The sequence below is a fragment of the Penaeus chinensis genome, chromosome 43 (assembly GCF_019202785.1).
Source record: "Penaeus chinensis breed Huanghai No. 1 chromosome 43, ASM1920278v2, whole genome shotgun sequence".
NCBI lineage: Eukaryota > Metazoa > Arthropoda > Malacostraca > Decapoda > Penaeidae > Penaeus > Penaeus chinensis.
In genome coordinates, this window is record NC_061861.1 from 2871745 (window position 1) to 2874244 (window position 2500).

The following is a 2500-nucleotide window of genomic DNA, read 5'->3' on the forward strand; positions in this document are numbered from 1 at the left end:
GAATGACCACAATTTTGTTTCAATAAGAAACGCACACAAAGATAGAGGCATACACGCACACACACACACACACAGATGCAGACACGCCTACAAACATACAGACATGCGCACAGACATATGCACAACGTACAAATACACAGGCATGTACACAGGCATGTACACACACACACACACACACACACACACACACACACACACACACACACACACACACACACACACACACACACACACACACACACACACGCCCACGCCCACACGTACACACACACACACACACACACACACACACACACACACACACACACACACACACACACACACACACACATACACACACACACACACGCACACACACACACACACACGCACACACGCACACACACACGCACGCACCCACATATACATGCAAACAAATACATTCACAAACACTTGAATCCTGAATTACACTGATACTGAACAAAGCGTGAATTCCTGCGTCCTTGAACACTTTCCTGTTTGACGAAGTCCTATGTGTTCGTGTTTTTGTTCTTCTTCTTGTTCGTGTCATTTGTGTTGTGCTTATTCATGGTATTGCCTTTGTTCTCCCTTTTCGTGTTTTGGTCCAAGTTTCTTATTCTTGTTTTGGTCCATGTACGTTTTCGTGTTCTTGTCCTTGCTTGTGTCCGTGTCCACGTCTGCGTCAACGTCCGGTATGTTGTTCGCGTTCGTGTTCGTGTCCGTGTTGTTCGTTTTCGTGTTTCTTCGTTTTTCTTTCTCTTATCTCTTTCCCTTTCTCTCTCTCTTTCTCTCTTTCTCTCTCTCTCTCTCTCTCTCTCTCTCTCTCTCTCTCTCTCTCTTTCTCTCTCTCTCTCTCTCTCTCTCTCTCTCTCTCTCTCTCTCTCTCTCTCTCTCTCTCTCTCTCTCTCTCTCTCTCTCTCTCTCTCTCTCTCTCTCTCTCTCTCTCTCTCTCTCTCTCTCTCTCTCTCTCTCTCTCTCTCTCTGTCTATCTATATGTATATATTTCTGTCCGTCTGTCTGTCTGTCTGTCTGTCTGTCTGTCTTTCCTTCTCTCCGTTCGTCTGTCTGTCTCTCCGTCTGTCAGTCTGTCTGTCTTCCTTTCTGTCTGTCTGTCTGTCTGTCTTTCCTTCTCTCCGTTCGTCTGTCTGTCTCTCCGTCTCTCCGTCTGTCAGTCTGTCTGTCTTCCTTTCTGTCTGTCTGTCTGTATTTCCTTCTCTCCGTTCGTCTGTCCCTCTGTCTGTCTCTCCGTCTGTCTGTCTGTCTGTCTTCCCTTCTGTCCGTACGTCTGTCCGTCAGTCTGTCCGTCCGTCCATCCGTCCGTCCGCCCGTCAGTCTGTCCGCCTGTCCGCCAGTCCGTGCGTCCGTCTGTCCGTCCGCCTGTCTGTCAGTCTGTCTGTCAGTCTGTCAGTCCGTCCGTCATTCTGTCCGTCCGTTCGTCCGTCAATCCGTCCTTCCGTCCGTCCGTCAATCTCTCCGCCCGTCAGTCCGTCCGTCCGTCCATCGATTTATATGAATGTATGTGCACCGTGACCACAACAACCCCGCGCGTGCCGCCACATAACCCCAATACCCGGGGAAATGCCAAGCTATCGATCAATCTATCCTTCCCTACCATCATCCTTCCATCCATCTATTCATCCATCCACCCACCCATCTACCCAACACCCCTCCATCCATTCACCTATTTGCCTATGCCCACCCACCCATCCCTCCCTCCCCACTTCCTCCCTCCCTCCTTCCTCCTTCCCTCACTACCTCCCTCTCCCCATCCCTCCCTTCCTTCCTCCCTCCCCCTCTCCTTCCCTCTCCCCATCCCTCCCTTCCTCCTTTCCTTCCTTCCTCCCTCCCCCTCTCCTTCCCTCCCTCCTTCCCTCCCCCTCTCCTTCCCTCCCTTCTTCCCTCTCTCCTTCCCTCCCTCCCCTCTCTCCTTCCCTCCCTCCCTCCCTCTTTCCCCTCTCCTTCCCTCCCCCCTCCCTCCTTCCCTCACTACTTCCCTCCCTCCCTCCCTCCCTCCTTCCCTCCCCCCTCCATACCTTTTTCCCTCCCTCCCTCCCTCCATCCATCAACAACCCTACACGTGCTATCACACACACCAAACACACGTAAAAAAAAAAGGCAAAATGTCAGTATAACACTATCTTCTCCTCAGACGCCAACAAAAGCGGACCAGTCATGGCGGGCGTCTCCAATCCTGCCTTTGAGGACGACACCAGACAATCAAAACAAACCAAGAATGAAATCGTTAGACATGGTAAGTGAACAGAAGCACGTGGTATGTTGTAAGTATTTGGTAGGATACGTTAGGGAATGTAAGTGTATGTAAGTGTTAGATGTACGTGGTACGGTGTAAGTAGTTGGTAGAATAAATGGAATACAGTAAATGTAGGTAGCTTATTGTAAGTACCTGGCAGAATAAGTGGGACAATGTAAGTATACTAGATGTAAGTGGTATGTTGTATGTATTTGATAGAACAAGTGCAGTAAAATTAGAAAAACAAAT

The 2500-nt window shown here is 49.8% G+C and overlaps 1 protein-coding gene across 2 annotated transcripts in view; it reads left to right on the top strand.

Moving 5' to 3' along the window:
- Positions 1-2500, top strand: part of LOC125048292 (UNC93-like protein) — a 15406-nt gene that overhangs the window by 1425 nt on the left and 11481 nt on the right. For both annotated transcript variants that reach the window (XM_047646937.1, XM_047646938.1), the window contains exon 2: positions 2150-2251. In XM_047646937.1, coding sequence (XP_047502893.1) covers positions 2173-2251 — 79 coding nt within the window. In that variant the 5' untranslated portion in view covers positions 2150-2172. The remainder of the gene's footprint in view (positions 1-2149; positions 2252-2500) is intronic.